Source organism: Podarcis bocagei (assembly GCF_964188305.1).
Source record: "Podarcis bocagei genome assembly, chromosome: 3".
In the NCBI taxonomy this organism is placed as follows: domain Eukaryota; kingdom Metazoa; phylum Chordata; class Lepidosauria; order Squamata; family Lacertidae; genus Podarcis; species Podarcis bocagei.
In genome coordinates this window covers 85,555,461-85,576,168 of record NC_138127.1, presented here as the reverse complement: position 1 = coordinate 85,576,168, position 20,708 = coordinate 85,555,461, and the positions used below count along the sequence as shown (strand labels likewise).

Here is a 20,708-nt window from a genome sequence, read left to right as displayed (position 1 = left end):
TTGATTTAAATCTGTTTCCTAAACTTGGGTCTCCAGCTGTTTTTGGACTTCAACTCCCATCATCCATAGCTAGCAAGACCAGTGGTCAGGGATGATGGGGACTGTAGTCTAAAAACAGCTGGAGACCCAAGTTTGGGAAACACTGGTTTAAAGTAATGAAATAAATGGTCTGCGAGTCATAATCACTATTGTATTAGCTGCAGTGCTTCATATGCTTCTTGTTTTGTGGACTCCTGGATGATTTAGACTTGAGAAAACAAAGGTAGCTCAGAAATGATACAGTTCAGTGACAGAACAGTTCACTGACAAACCCCAGTGAAACCTTCCTTTGGGGGCCGAATATTTTGGAGATTTGCTGATCTTCCATATTTTTTTGGAACGGTTTTGGCTGGAAATATGTTTTAACCTGCCCAAAGCCCCCAGGATAAGAATTTTAAATTAGCACAACCTACACTGCGGGAAAATGCCCGTAGATTCCCCAGACTCGGAGCACATTTTGCCTCGTCGTGCGTTCATTAGAGATGCAGCATGTATCAACGACGGCAATTAAACAGCAGGCAATCTGTGAAGTTCACCCTATAAATAACCAGACTGAACTTCACCAGTTGCCCTTCACCCTAGTTTGCTATAATGGGCGGACCACTTTCTGATAATAATACAGCCCTACCTAGTCGCCTTCCCGCCAGAAAACCAAAAGGACCCACGTTGGGTTGGACCAGACGTCGTCCTTCTTCTACCGCCTAACCCAGTGCCCAGTCTCCAGGAGGGAGCAGTGGCAATGGTGCAGGAAGCCGCCACGAGGTACAAAGCAGGGCATGAAGGGTCTCCCTCAGCATCTGGCGTTGAAAGGTCTCCTGCTGCCTCACAGGCAGACGCAACGGCAGCCTCCAGCTCTCCTCCTCCTCCTCCAGATCGCGGCACCTGGCCTCCTCCTGCCTGGCCTCGCAGCAGCGCCTCATCTGTTTCCTATCAATGGCGCGCTGGCTCGGGGAGGATGAAAGGGCGGCAGGGCGGGAAACGCCAGGCTCTCCCCCTAAACAACAATGGCCTCCTTGAGGAGAGAGCAAATTAAGCCCTCAGCCCATGTGTGGCAGGAGGAGCCATTCAGAGGGGAAAGGGGGCGACAGAGGCTGACTGAGGGGGTCTTAACCTGAGGGGGGGTGGCGTGAGGGAAAGGTGGCTGCCCTTTCGCCTTAGCTGGACACGGAGCGGAGGAAGGCGAGAGAGAGAGAGAGAGGGTTTCATATTATATAATTTTTATTAAAGGTTTTCTTGAGGTGGGGAAAGGTTTCCTCACACACACTCTCTCCCCGCTTTGCTTTGCTTAGCCAGCCAGCCAGTTCCAGCGCCTCTCTCGCGTCTCTACTATTCCTCTTCTAACCCTGGGGGCATCCTGAGGAGAGCACATAATATAGATATATATACGCGCGCGCGCACACAACATACAGTATAAGCGTGTACACACACACACACACACACACACACACACACACACACACACACACACACACACACACACAATCTTTTACTATTCATTCAGGGGGCATGAATGTGCAGAAACAGGACTGACTGGTTTCACGCGCTCCTTCGCTTTGGGAGCGAGCCTCTCTCTCTCTCTCTCTTCATTATCATCCACCACAACAGCCGCCTGCACACACTTATAGCGAGGGCGGGAGGGAGGAGGCAGCCCTCGCACCCTCAGGAGCAGCAGCGGGCACTGAGGGCAAAGCCTGAGAGAGGCCGCCGGCGGGACCTGGAGCGAGGCAAGCGCAGCCGCAGCCGCTGCTCCCAAGCCACGCAAAGAGCCGCGGGGTAAGGAGAAGGTGTTGCGGTCTGGGTCGAGGGGTGAAGCGGCCGGCGTGGCCCCCGAAGCGCGTCTGACGAGGAGGGGGGGAAAGGGGCTGGGGCGGCGGGGGACGCTGCTGCTGCTGCTGCCCAGGGTTAAAAGGGCGCCCCTGAGATGGACTCCGCTTTCGCTCCGGCGGCGCTGGCGCTCTCTCTCCCAGCGCAGGGATGGCTCTTCAGGCGCTGCCTTGGACAGGGGGGAAGGAGATGGAGGAGGAGGAGGAGGCAGCTGAGGCGGGGAAAGGCTGTGTGTGAGAGAAAGGGGGAGAGGGAGGGAGAGAGAGAGACCCTCCAAGCCGCTTGAGGAAGAGGAATAAGCTGAGGCTCAAAAGTGACCGCCTGAAGGAGGGACATGACGCAGCGGCTGTGGCTCTGGCGCCCTTTTCCTGAGGGGAAGGTGGGGCGGCCGGTGGGGGGGGGAGGCAGATACTGAGATGACCGGCGTGTGTTTGTGTGGGGTCTCCACCTTGGGAGGCCAGCTGCCTCTTTCCTGCAGCCAGCGCCGTGGCGACCTCTTCCCCAGCTTCTGCCCGGGGGGTGAGGGCGGGGAGAAAGGGGTGATGATGATGGTGGTGGTGGAGTCGGCGGGAGCTGGCAACCTCTCGTCTTTTGAGGAAGGGTGAAAGTAGCGGGAAACCAGCCGCTCTCCTCCTCCTCTGCCCTCGCCTCTCCCTCCCGCCTCCCGCCCTCTCTCCCTCCTTCGCCAGAGCGCGCGCGCGCGCCGTGCCAAGCTCTCCATTAGGGAGAAGCTCCCGACTCTTTCCGCGGGGTTATAAATAACCGGGCCACTTGAGTTGTAATGACAAGGCGCCCCTTCGCCAGCCCTCCCTTGAAGCATCCTCCTCCTGATGGCTCTTTATGCTCCAGGGCGGATACAATGAGCAGGATCCCTTGGGGGGGGGGTGGAGAGAGAGCTGCCGAGGAGTTGCTCCCCTCAGGCTCTCTGTGACTGGCTGGCAGAGCCTCTCATGGCTAGAGGGGTGTGTGTGTGTGTGTGTGTGTGTGTGTGTGTGTGTGCAGTGATTAAGATACACGTGTATCTTGCCTCCCCGATGCACGTGTGAACACACACCAATACCACAAACTGAATTCCTCCAGCAGGGATGTATGGAGGCGAACCCATTTCATGTGCTGGGTAAAAATGCAGTTGGGGAGGGGTGTCCACAGCCTTCAGTGGGGTTTTGGGGGTGGGTAACAGTCGTGGCCAGGACCAGGTGTGGGGAATGGTGGTCTGGTAGAAATCTGCAGCTGGAATGCGCCGTTTGTGCAGGAAACCCATAGGGGGGAGAATAGCTGGCCAATGCAAACGCGCCAAGGGGCTGGATGTTTGCATTCAGAGGCGGATTTCTGAAGCAGACGACGGAAAAACAAGCAAGGCAGCGTACCGGAGGCGAAAGGCGCTGAGCTCATTTGGTCCACTTGCAAAAATGTGGACTGTATCAGCTGCCCGATCCCTTCCCCGTTTTCCCCTCCTCTAATGCAAGGATCTCCAATACTCATAGGCGCCGACTCCATGGGGCTTGAGGGGGCCCGAGCCCCCTCAAAAATTCGTTTGGGGGGGCTCAGCCCCCCCAATAATCTCGGGCGGCGGTGGGCGCGTCCGCGGCTTTTATAGGGCGCCCGGCGCGCACCAGCTCGATAACGGGCACCGGCGCGGCGGGGGGCGCAGGGGGAGGGGGGCGGCCGGCCTGTCTCCTTGGCAACCCCATTGAGCAGCGCCGGCTCCCCCGGGAGGGCCATCCCCCCGCGCCGCCGATCGCCAACACCGCCGACGCTGTGGCTGCCCGAGCCCGAGCCCGAGCCCGAGCCCTACCCGAAGCCCGAGCCCGAGCCTGAGCCCGAGCCCGTCAGTCAGTCAGTCAGTCAGGAAGGAGAAATGGGGAGGGAGACGAGGGAGGAAAATTGCGCGCAGGGTGAAGAAAGGAGAAGGGCGAACGAGACGAGCTTCCAACCCAAAAAAGGGCTGGAAGACTGGGAGGATGCAGGATCGGGAAAGAAAGCGACGCCTTCCCCGCCCGCGACGTCGCCCGCTTGTCATTGGCAGCGCAGCGGGCGCCCAGAGGGGCTGGGCGCAGCCGCGGAGGACAGCTGCGCGGCTAGCAAGGTGTGCCGCGTAGAGCGCGGCCCTTGTGTGGCCCGGTGGCCAGGCAAGCTCGGGCGGGGACCCCCATGCGAATCTAAGACGGGAGAAGAGGGCAGAGCAAAGGGGGTCCCTTCCCCAACCTCCGGCTCTGAGACTTCCCTGCGCCCCAGAAAAGCGAAAGGATTTTCTCTCTTTTTTTATATATATAAATATTTTATTAAGTTTTCAAATACAAAGTTAGAAACATACACTGAAGAAAAAAGTAAAAGAACAAGAAAAAGAAAAAAAGAAAAAGAAGAAAAGAAAACCAACCATTCAACACATTTTTTATATAACTAACTGGACTTCCTCGCATCTCCCTTACCCTGCATTCTTTATAATAAAGATATCAGCAAATTATTACCTTGTTTCGTACCTTATTTTGTACTTTTCAAATACTATACCTCTAAATTTAACATACTTTTCATCAGTTACTTATATCTTAAATTAAACATAGTATTACCTTAGATTTTGACCTTTTCTTACTTAAAATATAATTTCCTGTTTCCCAAATCTAATTGTTGAAGCTATAGTTTCCGAATCGTGTAAATTTTTAACATTCATACAACTTATATTGTTTTTGTAAATAGTCCTTAAATTTTTTCCAGTCCTCTTCCGTTGTTTCTTCTCCCAAATCTCGGATTCTGCCAGTCATTTCAGCCAGTTCCATGTAGTCCATCAATTGCGTCTGCCACTCTTCCAGTGTGGGCAAATCTTGTGTCTTCCAATATTTTGCGATAAGTATTCTTGCTGCTGTAGTTGCATACATAAAGAAAGTTCTATCCTTCTTTAACACTTTCTGGCCAACAATGCCCAAGAGGAAGGCCTCTGGTTTCTTGGGAAAGGTATACTTAAATACCTTTTTTAACTCATTATAGATCATTTCCCAGAAGGTCTTCACTTTTGGACAAGTCCACCAGAGGTGAAAGAATGTCCCTTCAGCCTCCTTACATTTCCAACATTTATTATCAGACAGGTGATATATTTTTGCAAGCTTGACTGGGGTCATGTACCACCTATAAATCATTTTCATAATATTTTCCTTCAAGGCATTACATGCCGTGAATTTCATTCCGGTGGTCCATAACCTTTCCCAGTCCTCAAACATGATGTTATACCCAATATCCTGAGCCCATTTTATCATGGCTGATTTGACTGTCTCATCCTGAGTGATTTTCTCTTCAACCTGCCCTCCATCCTCTTGCAGAAAACTCTTTGCCTGCCCTGCCCGTATCTCGTTTTTGCTTTTTAATTCCACACACGCACCCTTCGGACTTCGTGGCAATCGGGCGCGCGGGTGCGTTTCCTAAGAGAGTGAGGACCCCCGCCTCCTCCCCACCTGCTCCCTCGCCAGCCAGCCAGCCGCGCGCCCTAGCCGGAGAGCCCCGGCCGTCCCCGTCGCGCAATCGGCTGGATCTCCCTTCAGCAGGCCGTGCTCACAACTCGGCCCAGGGACCCCCAGCAGCGGATCTCCGGCTCAGCTGAAGAATCCGGCAACAAGCCCCCTCCTCCCCAATCGCTCCGCCGAAATACGCTCCAAAACCCCCCAGATAGGCCGCCGGCCGCCAAGTCTAGTGGCGCCCTGAGCGAGGGTCTCTCCCCAACACCGCCACCTCGAACTGCATTCTCCCGGCTACCCGAGCGAACCAGCGGCAGGACCCCGGTATGGGCCCCCCCAATATTTTTTATAAGTCGGCGCCCCTGCCAATACTGTGCCGTGGAAATAAATTAGGAGCGGAAGAAAACTCGGAAGCATCACTTTCCTTAATTCATTCATTCATTACCTGGTTTTTTACTTGAGCCCCCCTCCCCTGTCCACCTTTCGTCCTCGCCAATTTGTGGAGGTGTTTATCGGCAATAATGACTCAATCATTAAAAAAATCCCCAACTTGGAGCTGAAAACGGCAACTTAAGCAAAGCCCCTGAGGTGGGGAGTTGGAGGGTGGGGAATACAGAAGTGGGAACATTAAAAAGTCACTTCAGCAGCTCCTATTTTCATTTGCAGTGCCTACTTTGAACTAGGAAGGGTTAGTGAGCTGCTGCAGACTTTTGCAAAGACTGGATTCAATTTTGGAAGCCTGTTGCCAATATTTGTGAGTCATTTCCTTGGAATCCTACCTTTGGTGTTTATTTCCCTTAGAAGGATTCTTGTAAAAGTATAATAATAGCTCTTAAACTTCATGGAAAGTAGCACAGGCTACAGTGAAGACAACTTGCTTTTTGCTTCAAAACACTTATTTTGGTTTTGTGTGCATTATTCAGTGGACAGAAGAGAAGGCGGCAATGTAATTAACCCATAAAACATCTAATTTATTGTACCAGTGACATTTGTGTACTGCTGCATTAGGGTTCAGAGTCAGTTGGAAAGGCAACCTTAATTGGTAGTTCTTTTTAAAAGAATAATTAAAGAATCAAGAGAACCATCTTGTGATTTTAGAGGTCTTTGTTAAGAGGAGTGGTTTGCTTTGTCAACCCACTCGGAGTTCCTTGACCCAATTTCTTTAAGTTTTATACCATTCCAGCACAATAACAATACATATTAATTACAGCGATGTGAAAACTTAAGATGCACTATATAGCAGCCAGAACATTTCTCCCACTTGATATGCAATTGTTTTGCAGGTTAGGTTATCTTAGGACTATTTCCCACATAAATGTTCTGTGTTTTTATAGACTTTTTAAAGCAAGCACATTGCTTGAATACCTCCACGTAAAAATGTTACATGAAGATTAGTCATCCATGCAACTTTGGGTCCATGAAGTGTAGAAGCAGGGGGAATCTAGGATTATCTGGTCACAAATTAATCCAAGAACATGTAAGTGGTAAACAGAATGCTTTTAAAAATCTGAACTCAAAAGAACATACTGAATCTAAAAAATGTCAGCATTGCCATTAGTATGGCTGTTAAAGTGAGGCAGTCAGCACTTGAGGCTTTCCTAACAGTCTTAGAGATATATAAGCAACTTACTGTTCTCAAAGTACTGACAGGTTCTTGGCTAATATCTCATCATACCATAAACCAAATGGAGCCCAGCTTCCTAGATACAATGCATTTGCAAAAATCTTCATAATGTAAATTAATTCATGTTCCAAACTATCATAAAGAGGTGACCTTTCTATTCCACCTTCAGCAAGGAAGTAAATTCTAGATACCAATGTAGTATTGAAAAACTAGAGTGATTGATTAAGAGCAATCTTCTTAATGCTTGCCATGTCTCTCTTTCCTGATGTAAAACACACACACACACACACACACACACACACACACACACCAAATCTATTTCTTTTGATTATTGATGTTATATCTTTTCCTAATGGTAGTTTCTAAGAAAACTGAATGGGAGTGATGCCAATTAGTTCAGCCCATTGCTTAATTATCACTTAATTAACCCCCCAACATTTTAAAAAGAAAGTGCAGGAAATCAAGCTATTTAAAACAGCTGTTTCTAGGGATCCCAGAAGAGTAGTAATGAGATCCTGAGGCCATACTTTGGAATACTAGAAACACAAAATGCAGGTTCTTTAAAAAAAAGAGAAAAAATCAACCCCCAAACATCCCAGAATGATTTGTTTTCTCAGTGAAACAAAATGATAGCCTCAAGAAAGTAGTTTCAAGGCTTCTGTTGTATAAGACGAAAAAAGGAGTAGTGTATGTTTCACATGTGTGACCCCTCAGATCCAGTTCCTTTCATGTCCAGAAAAAAAATATGTAAGGGCTTGTATTTGAACCTGGAGAACACTGAAGGTAAAAGCATCATTGGCTGGACTCATATAATGCAGTTCCATATATGGGGTGAGGTGGGGGGGTAGGGAGTCTGAGATATGCATATATTCAAAATAGAACAATATTTAGCCAGAAGTGTGTTTTTGGTTGTTGTTTTGTTGAAGAAAAAAAAAAAGCATAGCTGCTTTATCTAAATGAATGCTAGCACAGTAGTTGTAAATTTAAAATATTAAGTAACATAATTTCATAAATAGTGAAAGATGATGTTAAACACTTCTCTTCCGGAGGGGTTTATACACTCATACAGCTCACTCACTGGCTTCATATTTTTTCTTGCACTAAAACCATCAACGGAACCAGTGAATCGTTTGTATTTCTTTTTTGGGGGTGGGGAAAATGAACAGCTGGGGGGGGTGATGAAAATGACACACTGGACTTCTTTAGAAGATCAGTAGTTTATTTTCTTCTTCTTCTCCAGGATATTGAAGTTGGCAACTAGACTGGTGATTCAATGTTCGAACTAGATTTTAACCCTCATGCTGGTTTTGGAACATAATACAAGTGTAATCCAGTCGTTATCTACATTTCCAGAGTAGTACTTAACAGGAATGAATTGAGTAATAATTATGTTGCCAGTCAGATCAGCACTGACATGGGAGAACTAAAGAACCTGTGTAACTTATCTTTCACATATGTCTACATTCGCCTTACTTTCTTTAGTCTTTCACTTTACCATTTCCTCCACCTCTTTGTTCTTTTATCACCTCCTATTGGGCCATCTGCCTTTAAACTAACTAAAGGGTGAACTTGCTCTTCTTCAGGCTGGCCTAGACAATGAAGTCACCTCTCACTTTTTAAAACTTGGGCTAGTGCGTAATAATACTGTACCTAGAGCTTTTAATTTCCCACTTTTCTCGTATGAAACACATTTCTGTTGCAAAATGCACTTGGGCAACCTGCATTTTTTAAATTATTGTTTTATAACTACTGTAAACACAAGGATTTGACAAACATTTCATATCCACTATTTTTCCCCCTCACCATGCTTTTGTTACTGACACTCGACAACCATGGGGCTGTTCTAATGTGCCATTGGCTTAATGTTTCTTGTGAATGACACTCTAGACATGGTGTTCTCAACTGGTTAGGAAGACTGGTGATCTGAAAAGGGAAGGTGTAATTGTCAGTTCACTTCCTGCTGACCATTCTCTTATACATGGATAGACCTATTAGGAGGGTCTGCCCCCAGAGATTGATGGATTCAGATCAATTGCTTAAAACCACCAGGGAGTTCCCAGTTAGCATGGCTGGTACTGTCAAAGCCTAACTCTCTCTGTGGGATATGGAGGTGACCCTGGCAATTGACACAATCTTTGCTAAGCAATCTCTCCTGTTAAACAGAGCCTGTTCATCTTCCTGATTTATTTATCCCAATTTATTATTTATTACAAAGCAGTGGGGGGTGGGGGTGGCTCGAATGCCAGTGACAGAAAATTTGAACTGGAGTCTGACCAAACACAGGTAAGAGCTCGTTTTGGAGCTTGTTATATTGTGATGATGAAAGCCAAGAAGCAACACCTTTCAGCCTCCATTGCAGTGCCATCCAGTTGAGTTTTCCAAGTGGTTCAGGGCTTTTTCCACTTTGTATTGCAAAGTGATGTAGGTGGCCCCTCTGTGACTTCAAAGGTAAAAGCTGCTCATGTTCATCTTGACTTGGATGCTACTTTCCTGTATTCCATCCTATGGACATCTCCAGTACAGTGTATCGTCCTGATTTGTTGGATGAATTTATTGTTTAGGCCTGAAGATGGGGGGGGGGGAGGTACTTGGCCAATCACTTGTGTTCTCAACCTTTCCCTTACTGACTAGGTAAAAAAAGGTAAAGGACCCCTGGACGGTTAAGTCCAGTCAAAGGAGACTATGGGGTTGTGGCACTCATCTCGCTTTCAGGCCAAGGGAGCTGTCATTTGTCCATAGACAGCTTTCCGGGTCATGAGGCCAGCATGACTAAACTGCTTCTGGTGCAATGGAACACTGTGACAGAAGCCAGAGCACACAGAAATGCCGTTTACCTTCCCACCACAGTGGTACCTATTTATCTACTTGCACTGGCATGCTTTTGAACTGCTAGGTTGGCAGGAGCTGCGACAGAGCAACGGGAGCTCACTCTGTTCTGGGGATTCAAACCGCTGACCTTCTGATCGGCAAGCCCAAGGGGCTCAGTGGTTTAGACCACAGCTAACTAATATGTAGCAGGAGAGATCACTGGCTAAGTCTAGGAGGTAATTAATGACTTGTGTCTCCTTGAAAGAGGGGGTTACCTGGCTACCTTGAAGTGATTAGTGATGAGACCACTTCTAAATACCCCTACTTTGGACCTCAAGGATTTGAGTGACTTTTGGCTCTTAGCAAATCTTCTTTTCTCAGGCAATGTGCTTGAGTTGCCATACAATCCAGGCACTCAGATGAGACTGATTATCTGGATCCATTTCAGTCTGGCTTTGGGCCCACATTCTTCATCAAAACAGCCTTGGTCTCTCTGGTGGCTAATCTATGCCAGGAGTACAGGCAAAGTTTGATCTTGCTAATTCTCCTGAATAGGCTTATGGACTGTGTCTGGGAAGAGGATTTGGGGCACAGAACTTCAGTGGTTCTGATTACCCCTGCTCATATTGGTTTCTTCTGACAATGAATTATGCATTGACCCCACGTTCTGCCACTTATATCTTTGGAGATAGGATGAAGATTTAAAAAACAAAACAAAAGCTGAGATCCTCAGAAGGTGTGGTTCTGAAATCACTGCAAAATTCTACATTCATGTTGAATTGCATAATACATTGGATGTGAGATCAAGTAAAACCCTTGCCTGAAAGCAGTTTCCTGCAATGAATAGCCAAATTGATCATGTCCTTTTATTATTCATAGTGGATGCCACACCATGCCTGAAGTGCCTGAATTCAGGAGGAAATATAATAATACCAGGGTTCTCAGATTTCATACAGATTGTAAATAGTTACATCAGACACAGCTTCTTCTGTTGTGATGGTACAGTGGTGCACAAGTAGAAATGGCAACCCAGGAAAGTGAGCTCAAGTACCTGCTAAAACAAAATCAAGGTACCAAGAACAAACTAACATGTAAGATATAAGCACCCCTGGACTCTTGTGACACTTCAAAGACTAACAGATTTATTATGGCAAATGCCCGGTATATACTTTTTGGATAAAAGCCAACTTTACCACATGCAAGGTAAAAGTAAGGTACCCCTGACCGTTAGGTCCAGTTGCGGACGACTCTGGAGTTGCGGCGCTCATCTTGCTTTACTGGCCGAGGGAGGCAGCGTACAGCTTCTGGGTCATGTGGCCAGCATGACTAAGCTGCTTCTGGTGAACCAGAGCAGCGCACGGAAACACCATTTACCTTCCCACCAGAGTGGTACCTATTTATCTACTTGCACTTCATGCTTTTGAACTGCTAGGTTGGCAGGAGCAGGGACCGAGCAACAGGAGGTCACCCTGTCGCGGGGATTCAAACCGCTGACCTTCTGACTGGCAAGCCCTAGGCTCTGTGGTTTAACCCACAGTGGTATGCCATAATAAATTCTGCTAGTCTTTAGGGTGCTAGAGTGTGTAAGCGTGTGTCTGGTGGACTGGGTGATGCAAGACAATTGTCCAGGCCCTGTGTCAATTTAAGTGGCAGTCTGGAGTGACCCCTTGTAGATGGACAAAGGCACATAGATAGATTCACTTTCCCATTGCTACAGAATGTACCGTTTTGTGCAGCATCACAGTTTTGTACCTTATAGTGCTCCTCATTAGTCATGACGTGTGCTGTAAACATGCAAAAAATGAGAGGTCACATCCGCACCACATGCTTAACGCAATTGGCATCTCTCAAAGAATACAGGGAACTGTAGTTAAGTATGCTTGGAATTATAGCTCTGTGGGGAATAAACTACTGTTCCCAGGATTCTCTGGGGGAAGCCATGTGTTTTAAATATATAGTGTGGATGTGATACCCAACCCCCCAACTCTAAATGAATTGAGAAGACCCTCCCTGCTTAAAAAACAACACCACCTACTGGTGCTCTTGACACATCCATAGTAATACATAGTTTTCAGAATTCAACACAATTATCTTTGATTATTCAGTGACTAATCCCACAAACCCACATTTCTAATTATCCAGACATTGTGGATTGTTTCCAGACCACTTGGATGAGTAAGGTTATAATCCATCCTCAGTGTTAGAAACTGAGATATGAAAGCTAGGAGCTGAATGGCACCTTAAACCTAGGTTACGGACGCAACAATGGAATGTCTAGGCGTGCTTTTTTAAATAACAAGAATACAAAGCTGAAAATGAATGAACTGCAGCTAAAATATTATGTACATTTTTCACATGGTCCAGTCCATCCCCTGCCCGCCCCCCTAATATTCTTAAGAGAGTCTCTTCTCCAGTCTTCAGAGAGTAGCTGGAAGTGGGGAGGCAAAAAAAGCTCCTCCTTTCCTTCCACTCTTCAGTTTTATTCTGAAATTTTAGGCACAGTACTGTGCCCAGAACTCAGAAACTGCTCGCGCTAATGAAACTCCCTGTCGCAAAATGCGCCTTGAACAATGGGAGTTTTGAATGCTGTCCATCTCTGCCTTTCTCTCACCAGCTTCTTATTTTGTGAAGACACTATCTCACATGGTACCCAACTGTATGTCACCTAATAAAATGATGCGTCACCATTATGTTTTGTTGATCATATTTTAATGCATTTGAGTCTGCAGCTGGCTTTAGGGTCCTAGTGGGCTGGGAGGAAGATTATAAATTTAAAATAAAATAAATTAATGACTAGAACTGTCAAACTGTTAACAAATAAATATTCTTCCATCCAGCTATGTAAATCTCATTGCATTTTCTTATAAGCACAGGTAAGCATAATGGCTTCATACAACTAAGAAATCAAAGAGTTTCAGAATTAGCAATACCACATGCTGTTTCCACAGAATATAGGGTAACTAATGAGGCCCTGCCAATACCAGGCATTGCTTCCACCTCTACTTTTTGGCCTTTAGGGATTTTAGTCAGATTTGCAGCATTATTGTAACAAGCATTTTAAATTTAACTTCTGTTTTAGTGGCATTCTGGAAATGCATAAAGACCTTTTTTCATTGACATTGTGAATTGCATCATTATAGTTCTCTCATTAGCATCATAATGACTCCAAAGGAATAGTGAGTGAAAATGGAGTAGTTGCTGAAGGAATAGTGAGCAAATGGAACAGTATAGCACTGCATAGTAGCCTCTTACAGAGTAGAACTGCATAAATGCAAGAGGAGTCTGACATTTTAACCTTCAGGCTGCTTTGGATGCCTCAGGGTGTTCTCTTAATGCATGCATTCGGCTGGCAACAGGGAAAATCTGTGGTAGCCTAAGGATTAAGAGCTGGATTTAATAAAAAATAAAAAATGGTCTGGTTTCCATACCACACAAAGCTTTGCAAACGGATTTTGAAGCCTGGATCTAGCCACAAATCAAGGCTTTATGTTACACTTCTTTGCAGAAAATATGTAGTGCACTGACTTCCCACCCTTTCATTACAAATAAGGATAGCGGTGCATTACCAGTAAATAACTAAATGTCAAGAACTATGGAGATGAAGTCGAATAACAACTTTCTATACGACACACTAATGGAAATCTTTAGGTGCAATAAGTAGCTTCCATCATTCTCTTTCTTTGTCACATGCCTAAAAGCCTAAAATTTAATCCCATGCTGCATCCCAACAAGAGACAGAATGTGGGCCAATGATTGGCAGATGAAGGGGTTGGCTTAGTCTTCAAAGGTGTCTGCTGAATTCTACAGAACAAAGTATGTGGACAGTGATTGTCCCTAGGCATGGCTAAGAGGAAAAAGCTGCACCCCAGCTGCCCAACAGTATCTTTCAATGCACCCCTTTACTTTCTCAATATACAGGTGCTATGTTCAAATACACTTAATCATAAGAATAGATGTTTTGGCAGTATATAATAATTACTGTGAATCTTATGGCTGAAAAACATCTCTATAGCTTAGTTGGTAGAGAGTGAGACTCTTAATTTGAGGGTCGTGGGTTTGAGCCTCAAGTTGAGCAGAAATATTCCTGCATTGTAGGGGTTGGACTACATGACCGACCCCCACAATACCTTCCAACTCTATGATTCTATAATCTGGTCATTTTCTTAGTTTAGGTTCTGCTTCCTGGAAATATCTGGTGGACCACTGTGGGAACCTGGTTCTGGACCAAGTAAGCTCTTCATCTGATCCAGAAGGGTTCTGTGTGGGGTTTAACAAATCATGACACTTTACTACAATTATTTCATAAATATAGAATTTGATCCACCAGGCACAGTCTTGAGAAGGCTTATTTGCAATAATGTATTAAATGTGTTGCAGTATGGTGGTTCAGGTTGCCTTCTGATTCCATGACACCTTGGTAAATTGAATGGCGCAAGCAGCGACTTGCGCTTCCAAAATTGCAATGTATTTGCAAATGGGACTGGGCCTTCCAGCTCTGCCCTGTTTCCTGGGCAAAACCCCTTGCAGGCTTATTTTTAGGTAAGTTTGACATAAGGATCTAAGATCAGGTTCTGCTCACTGGTTTGGCACGCCAGCACTTGTTGCTGAAAAGCTTTTTGGAATAGCTGATATATGGACAGTCTCTGGGACCTCTCCCTTTCTGGCACTAGCCAAACAAAGCAAGAGAATTTGTGCAGTGCAACTGAAGTATGTTAAGTTGGGGTTTTTGCTAATCAGCCATGCAAAGAGCTGCTGCTGTTTCACTGCTCAGAAGACAGGTTAGAAAAACTTGTGGAGGTGCCCTAGGAATCTAGTGCTCAATCTTCTGCATTTGTTCATGCAGCAGCCTTTAACAGTGGGCAATTAAAATAATATTTTCTGGTGGTGGTTTCTGTGTGTGAAATCAGCAGTGGTTGTAGACACTCCTGGAAATAAGAATTGGTTTCTTGGATGCACAACATTATGTACCCTTAATTGGGAGGAAGTCCCAGTGAAATGAAAAGGCCTTGCTTGCTTATGAGTGAGGATGCATTGATTGCGATGTGAATTTTCTACCTAGTAGAACTGTAAGTAGTTCATGCTGGCTTCTGAAAACTCTTCCTTAGGAACAACATGGCACTCTGTGTAAGTTAGTATGATAAAGTGGGACAGTGTGCACAACAGCAAATTGATATGTGACAACAATCTGCAGACTGCAAAAAAATTACAACGAAGATAAATGTAACGAATTGAGCAAAGTTTGGCACTGAAGATTTCTCAGTGTTTACTTAGCAAAGAACTAAAAAGCCGGAAGCATTGGAGCAGCAGAGGTGTTCTAACATGTATAGATTCCGAAACTCTCCACTGTTTTGGATTAATCTATGTGTGCAAAAAGCTACTGTATGCAAAAAGTTATTGTAACACCCACCCCCGGTATTTCTGAATACCACCTTTTGCAATCTTCCATAATATTTCTCTTTCACCTCCTCACTAAGGCTGCAGTACCATGCACATTTACTGGGAAGAAGTCCCATTGAATTCAGTAGGAGTGTGCCAAGTTACAGAAGCAATCAAACAGTTTAGAGGAATGGATTCTCAGTGTGTTGCCTACAAAATGTGTGTGCTTGAGAGGTAAAAAAGGACCCCAGGATGGTTAAGTCCAGTCAAATTCAACTATGGGATGTAGCGCTCATCTCTACTTTCAGGCCAAGGGACAGCTTTTCTGGGTCATGTGGCCAGCATGACTGAACCGCTTCAGGTGCATGGAGCACCGTGACGAGTGCCAGAGCACATGGAAACACCATTTAACTTCCCGCTGCAGCAGTACCTATTTATCCACTTGTGCTGGTATGCTTTCGAACTGCTAGGTTGGCAGCCCGTCACTTGGATTTGAACTGCTGACCTTACGATCAGCAAGCCCAAGAGTGGTTTAGACCACAGTGCCATTTGTGCCCTTTGTGCTAGAGAGCTGTAATGCAAGGCATACGAACTTTATTAGGCCTGATGCAGCAAGGGCAACGCATGTATGAAGTAAAATAGGTCTCTATGCATTTATCCATCTGGACTCCCCTCTTCTTTATGATGTTCACTATAGCTCAGTCGGTAGAGCATGAGACTCTTAATCTTGGGGTTGTGGGTTCAAGCCTCACATTGGGTGAAAGATTCCTGCATTGCAGATGATCCTCATGGTCCCTTCCAACTCTACAGTTCTGTGGTTTGTGTTTGAAAAGCTATACTGCTTTGACTCTACCAAAATGGAGGTACTCAAGTTAGCTTTGAAGACTGACCATCATGAAAAAACCTTTGCATCCAACAGCAGTGTTTTAGAGAGTTTGTGTGGATCTAGCCACTTCACAAAAGGGGTCACACAGCAATAATTGGTTCAGTGAGGGAGGTACTACAGCTTCAAATGTGGTTGCCTCTGTTTTCACCATTAATGAATTGGCTCCCTTGTATGACTTTATTTAAAATTTATGTAAGACAAATAGTAAAACCCAAAATATGTGGATCTCTCTTGCAGGAAATTTAGTGATACTTAAGTTCTATTGAAATCAGTGTGGATCAAGTTAGTGGTGAGTAGCTTAAGCCCCATCAATTTCAAAGGGGCTTAACTGTGACTAATTTGCTGGGGGTAGTTTGAGTGAGGATGGACTTCCCTAAGAAAGAAAGGAATATATTTCAGACGCATAGCTTCCAAATGCAGAGTTATGCAGTAGAATCCATGGATAAATGACAATTTTGCAGTCTGCTAGACAACAGAATAGGTTAAGGAGCCCCGCTGCTAAACCTGGAGCACTTAAGTAGCCTTTTCACATTTTTCATCCAGAAGCTGGTGGAAATATTGCAAGGCTTGATCTGTTAACCATTTGTATCTGGGAATTTCAAAAAGGTGGTCCTTCGCTTTTGGCCCCAGCGCTATGTGCAACTGCAATCCCTCCTCTCACTCAGTTGAAACAGCAAGGGGCTTCTCCAACCAGTCTCGAATATTTCTTGTTTCGTATTGTTCTAAGTCTTGACCTCCTGCTTCATCAATCTTGTCCAGACAGACTTTAATTTGTAACATGCTGTTGGCTATCCATTCCCTTTCCAACTTCTGCCTCTCTCCTCCCCCCCCCCCCCCGCCGAATTTGGAGGACCCTGTTGTCTTCCTGCAGTGGTCCTCCTGACTTGAGAAATATATGGAAAGAAAACAAAAATTCTTGTTTCTTGGAGAGAGCAGGGGAAGATGGGGGAGGCGCCTGGCTTTTGTGCCAAAGAGTAGGTGAATTAGTGTAGAAAGTGCATTGTGATGCGGTTTGCCTGCCTCTTTCAGAAAGTTCTCTCTCTCTCCCTCTTTCGCTCTCTCGCTGCTATGGGGCTGGATGGAGAGCTCACACAGCCTGGCTCCGGCCCCGGAGTCCCTGCTCCTGTTTAATATTCTACTTGCTCCACTGATGTTGTGCTTGGCTCCTGTGGGACTGCAACTCACGGCTTGAAACCGGAGCCAATTTTCTGTCTTAATCTCCGTGTTTTGACTGGAGGCAGATCCAGTTCAGCCCAATCGGGGCTGGTGGAAACAACTACCTAAGAGTCTCGCTCTGTTTCGCTTGGGGAAGGAAAAAAGAAGGGAGGAGGAGTAGGAGGAGTGGGGAAAGAAAGGGGGGAAAAATAAAGGAAGGAGAAGAAAAAAAAAGCCAGCCTGCCTGCCTGCCACACATAAGAAACACATGCAGGCAATGTCGTTGGCGAGGTCGCTGTGTTTGCGCGAGTGAGACCGGCAGAGTATGTGGAGAGAATAAAGTGATCGTCTGGCAATCTGCGAGCATCCCTCGGATCGGTTTGTTGGCACTTTCTTCTTTCAGGAAAGGAAGAGGGGATCGCCGCTGAGCCGGAGCGCAGAGAGCAGCGGCGAAGGGATTTGGGGGGCAGCCAGTCAGCGAGCGAGCGAGCGAGCGAGCAAGAGGCGGCGGGGAGGGGTGGGGTGGGGAGAAGACTTGCCTTTCCGAGTGGAAGGGGCTGCGGCGGTGCTCCGAGCTCACTTACCTGGAAGTAAGGGCCCCCGGAATCCGCGGCACTTACTTCGAACCAAGTGCGTTTGGAGAGGGGCGCGCGGAGAAGGTCAGCTCTTGGGTTTGGTGCCCCCCCTCCCGCGCTCTCCTTCAGTAGGATCGTGTGTGGTCCCAGGGCAGCCGGGAGTGTGAGCCAGAATCCGTGCCAAGCGAAGATAAAGAAGGCGAAGGGGGAATGCTCCCGAGCGCTTGAAACCTGGAGCGCGTGAGTGCGAGAGGGCAAAACCTGGGTGAGAAAAGGCAAAGCAAGAGGCTGGGGAGAGAGAGAGAGAGGATCCCTCGGTGGCAGAGGCAGATGCCAGGCTGACTGCGGGGCGCAGGCACGCAATGGCCGCTGATGCCGCTGCCGCTCGGGCAAGGCAGGGCAGGGCAAGGGGCGGGCGGCTGCTTGCCTGCCTGACCTGACGGGTCGCGCTCTACCTTTGTCTCCACTTGCAGATCGGAGGCGCCGCGATGACTCTGGTGCTGCCCCTGAGCAGCTTCTGCGAGCCCATTGTCTCCTCCGAAGGAGCCGCCGAGTTCCAGCCGCTGTGGGAGTCGCGCTGTTGCAGCAAGAGCAGCCCCGCCTCGGATGCAGCCGCCGCCGCCAGCAGCAGCAGCAGCAGCAACCCGGGCCAAGCGCAGCCGCTGCCGCCGCCACCGAGCAACGACAGCAGGGCAGCGGCTGGGCAGCCCCCGGCGCCAGGTAAGGAGGTGGCTCAGGGCTTGCAGTCGGTTGCATCAGCATCAAACCACCATCTCCGGCTTCTTCCTCCAAAATCACAACAGTGGTGTGTGTGTGTGTGTGTGTGTGTGTGTGTGTGTGTGTGTGTGTGTAAGTCAGTAGTCATCCTTGGATGCTTACACGAAAGAGATGTGGGCAATATATGGCCGCCCCTCTGAGCGCGGGCCGTGTTATCCTCATAACAACCCCTCGAGGTAGGTCAGGGAGGGACTGAGGGCTCAAGGTCACCCAGTGAACCCTGTGCTGAATAAGGGTCTAAATGCCCACCTTGTCCAGTATCCTCTTTCCAACAGGGGCAAACAAGATGTTCCTGGAAAGCTGGTGGCCAGGTCTGAAGACAAGAACCTCCTATTGTTGTTGTCCTCCTCTGGTACACAAGAAGGACACTATCTCTGCACTTGAAGGCTTTGTTCAGTTATCAGGGCTGCTCCCGCTGCTCTGCTCTGTAAGGAGAAGTGTCAGGGCAAAAGCATTTGTGCAGGAATCTTTTGCAGCCACTTAGAACTGCCTTAAGGATTAGCATTTTAGTTATCTGGGGAGGCTAGTTTTGCGCCACCTGCTCCAACACACTTTTGCAGGTGTTAAGATCTCACTCTGAGCCCCTCCGGTGTGGGAGATAACTGTGGGACAAAGACTGAAGGTGCCCTGACTCAAACCGGATGGGAAAAGATGCTTTACAGTGGCTGGCTTTGAAAAGAAAAGAAAAAAATCAAAGAGACTCACCAAATCCCAGAGCTTGCTTTTGGTGGTACAGAGGAGTCCCAGAGCATAAGAGGGAATAATAAAGACAAAAGAGTGTCTTTGGGGCATAGTCCTCACAGAGAGAAGATGAAGCGACAAATCTGTGTCTAGATGATGCTACTTCAGGCTAGGGGTAGGAATTAACATGATTGATGCTCCTCTATACTAGGTAACACACACACACACACACACACAGAGAGAGAGAGAGAGAGAGAGAGAGAGAGAGAGAGAGAGAGAGAGAGAGAGAGAGAGACTCCAGGTAGATAATCTGGGATGCCATTCAGATCAACTGTAGGTCATTGCTCTCCCTGACATGCCTCTTTTTGGTAGGACTTTATTTTTTGGCCCCAGGGAGTGGCGAATGGACGTGAACTTAATCACAAGAGTTCCTACCTGCAGTCTGAAGTGATGTGGTCTAGAGATGATTTTACTACCTCATCATGCATCTGAGAACCAGTCTTCTGTATTTGCAGTCTCTTAGTGCACACAGAGTATCCTTTCCACATAGCTGAAGGCCTTACACATTATGTCAGTTGGGTGGCTGTCAATATATATATATTTTAAATGTAGACCTAGGCATGGCTTGTGGGAGATTTCCACTGGGGCCACAGTACACAGGGCAGGGGAGGTCTAACCTTTTTCTCCCCAAGTGCAATCCTGGAGAGAAAAAAAAACCCTTCACTACAAAACAACATAGAAAAAAGTACCCATTGATGCACATGAAAATCCAGTCCCTGCTCCTACATACCTAGGATTAAATTGCCACCCCCCATATGCTTCAAGCTGCACAATTAATATAACATGTAACAGGTAGGCCCTAGGTTTCCACAACATGTCCTATCTGCAATCTGAGTTCAGGGCAAAACTTTGCGGATTTCAGGCACAACGCTATGATTTATGGGAAGATTTGAATACATCATGGTCCCATGGTCTAGACCAGCCTTTGCTAACCTGGTGCCCTCCAGATGTTTTGGATTACAACCCCCACCAGCCCCATCCAGTTGTCAGAAGTTGGTCTAAATGAGAAGTTGGTCTAGATAATCCCCTCTCGTTCTATTCTTATGCACACAACAAGAGAAGTATGGAACTGCTGGTGGAATTGTGGTTTATTCTAGCCAAAGTTACTTAAAATAAATCAAGATAGGACAGATCTAGTTTTGTTGCATAATTCTGCTTAAAATTAAAACTCCCCAGATGTTGATGTAAATGTGGAGCTGTGGATAGTTATGAAATAAAATTGGAAGCTTTTAAGGCAGCACCTCTTGAATAGAAAGAATGTTGAAAGGAGAGGGGAGTGCGTGAGCCCAAAATTACCCAAAGAGATAATTCCTGATCACTTTAGCCATGGTTTAGATGATCATCTAAACTGGATCATCTAAACTTGGATACGCTAGGCTAGTGTTTCTCAAACTTGAGGCTCCAACTATTGTTGGACTGCGACTCCCATCATCCATTGCTAGCAGGTCAGGGATGATGGG

General features: G+C 46.8%; 1 protein-coding gene across 3 annotated transcripts in view; it reads left to right on the top strand.

Annotated features, from left to right (window-relative positions):
- Positions 1-1,552: 1,552 nt before the first annotated feature.
- Positions 1,553-20,708, top strand: part of SERTAD4 (SERTA domain containing 4) — a 33,310-nt gene continuing 14,154 nt past the window's right edge. Inside the window, exons 1-2 of one of the 3 annotated variants that reach the window (XM_081186089.1) lie at positions 1,553-1,812; positions 18,204-18,450. In XM_081186089.1, coding sequence (XP_081042215.1) covers positions 18,219-18,450 — 232 coding nt within the window. In that variant the 5' untranslated portion in view covers positions 1,553-1,812; positions 18,204-18,218. Of the gene's footprint in view, positions 1,813-11,367; positions 17,534-17,682; positions 17,996-18,203; positions 18,451-20,708 lie in introns of those variants that run through there. The other 2 variants (XM_081186090.1, XM_081186091.1) reach the window with 2 other exon arrangements.